At 38.3% G+C, this 2,347-nt stretch overlaps 1 protein-coding gene across 1 annotated transcript in view; it reads left to right on the top strand.

Annotated features, from left to right (window-relative positions):
• The window catches only part of LOC310774975 (integrin beta-3-like), a gene marked incomplete at its 5' end in the record, with an annotated part of 34,392 nt that extends 33,100 nt beyond the window's left edge, over window positions 1-1,292 (top strand). Inside the window, one exon of the mRNA XM_083635061.1 lies at window positions 1-1,292. This exon is cut by the window's left edge and continues 49 nt beyond it. Coding sequence (XP_083491187.1) covers window positions 1-20 — 20 coding nt within the window. The 3' untranslated portion in view covers window positions 21-1,292.
• Window positions 1,293-2,347: the final 1,055 nt, after the last annotated feature.

The raw sequence follows: 2,347 nt of genomic DNA, 5'->3' as shown, positions 1-2,347 counted from the left end.
CTTACAGAGGAAAGGACTGATGCTGCAGAGTGATCCAAAGCCAGAGAAGAAGGAGGACCAAATGGACTTTTACAGTCCTTTCTGGGAAGCCACCAAATCATGTGCAGGCCTCTACTGTCACAAGACGATATTTAATAATTATTTGTGTTTGTAAATATGTAGAAATGATTCCATGGACATATTTTATCAGGGATTTGTCATTCCACTTATCTTACAAGGAAAGATAGACCTTACGTACGTACGGTCGGCTGATAATTGTTGTGTTGCATTAACTTGAATGTGAGACATGCCTTTTAGGTTATGACAGCAAGAAGCAAAGAGCAGATGCTGTGTGAAACACACAACATCACGAAGTTCCTGCCCAGACCTTCCTGTTTGTGGGACTAAAGATAAAACTTATTTTGGAGAGTCAACATTCAGTCAAGTGACTCTCCACAGATATAATGTGGTATTGAGGAAACTGTCACTTCGTTCAAAGAAGAAAATTGTGCCATTTCCTGAAGCAGAACTTCTTAGATAAGTGCTTTGCTTTGCGTGTGGTCCTGCTAATGTTATCTTATTGCTCAAATATGATTTGGGGTGGGAAACACACTATCATGTTCCAGTGAACTTTCTGCAACCATATGGGGAGTCCTGTATTGAAATGTGAAAAACAAGGGTCCGGGCCAACAAATATTATGAATAAATTATGTGCTTTTTTACTCCATAATTGAGACTATCGCTCGTAGGTACCCACTACAAAAATGATCACTGACAGTAATGAAAAACTAATTATGGATTATTAAAGTTATTGGTTATCTGAAGACAGTTGCTTACAAAACAGTGTCATTTTAGAGAACATTTTATAATATATAAATATGAATAATAAACATCTAACATTATAGGCTATTTCTCAAAATGGATACATGACATTTTGGAAAGAAACTCCTCTACTGACTCATGTACGCCACATGTTAAAGGCTCAGCAGTGACTAACTTTCAGCTGATGTATTTTTGTACAACAAAATGTCTGGAAATCCATTTTCCAAGCCAATGGCCAATCATTGAGACATTCAGGTACACGATTTCCTGCAATATTTGTTGTGTTTACAATTTTTTGTAACATTAAACTCTTCCTTCAAGGGATGAACCTTATCAGAATGCTCTGGATATTTAATCGATGTACAGTATTTGCACTTGTGTGTATGTTTATGCTGTCAGTGATTTGTTACATTGTTGGCTCAAGCCAGACAGTGCATGAACAGAAAAGCAAAGATGCAGTGCTTTGATGTATAATATTAGGTCAACAAGGGTTTTCAAATTAATGACCTATTAAATCACTCAAATAACACAAGACTTGTTTTGTTTCGCATGATTATAATATATATATATATATATATATATATATATATATATATATATATATATACTGTATGCACACACACACACACACACACACACACACACACACACACACACACACACACACACACACACACACACACACACACACACACACACTACACACATTTCGCAAGGGAGTGTATTGAATACTCAGATTGATACTTTAATGAAGACTTGTTTCAAATTATACTGTCTGGCAACCTGTTGATGAATGCTTGTTTATGAGAGTGGATCTCAAACTTTTTTGTTTTGTTATTCCTTGATCCACGTTGAAACATATGAGGGGAGTCATATACCAAAGTAAAAGCTTAAAAAATCTATTAACTAAAACTAAGGGGAAATATTAAATAACTAGACAACAGTAACTACATTACACAAACGAATAGAACAAAATGTGCATCGTGAGGAGGGAGAGAGACTGAATGGTCAGAAGGTCTTTTTAACCCCAAGTAGTGCACCGGGCTCAGGTGCACCCAATCAGTCTGATGACCCCACCACCAGGCTCCTGCAAGGCAGGGCCAGGACAGTGGGAGGGTCGTTACACTTTTAGATGTTTTATTACAGAAAGTGTGTGAAACCCATGACCAAAAAAATAGTCATACATTGTGTCATTGTGTTACTTATGGTTGGAATTCTAATAAAAAATAAAATACCCTTTTTGCTGGGGACCCCAGGCTGGAAACCCCTCAATGACCCCTGGCCCGGCCCCCACTTTGAGAACCACTGGTTTATGATGATACATGTAAGGATACTGTCTGGTCTCACAACCAAAGGACTGGAGCTGACTTGCTGGGCTTCTGTAGCCTGGTATCTAATCCAGCCCCATATGAATCACAGTTGTTGAGGATTCATTATAGGCGCTGGTTACAAGGCTCGGGCTTCTGTGTACAGTGCACTGCTGCCATCTTGTGGACTGTATGTATATTGCAAGTATCCTGCTGCCTGTTGATGAACACAAGTGATG

Source organism: Poromitra crassiceps, assembly GCF_964638095.1.
Source record: "Poromitra crassiceps genome assembly, chromosome: 4".
NCBI classification, from domain to species: domain Eukaryota; kingdom Metazoa; phylum Chordata; class Actinopteri; order Beryciformes; family Melamphaidae; genus Poromitra; species Poromitra crassiceps.
Note: the sequence above shows the minus strand (reverse complement) of the source record. Positions and strands in the feature narration are given on the sequence as shown.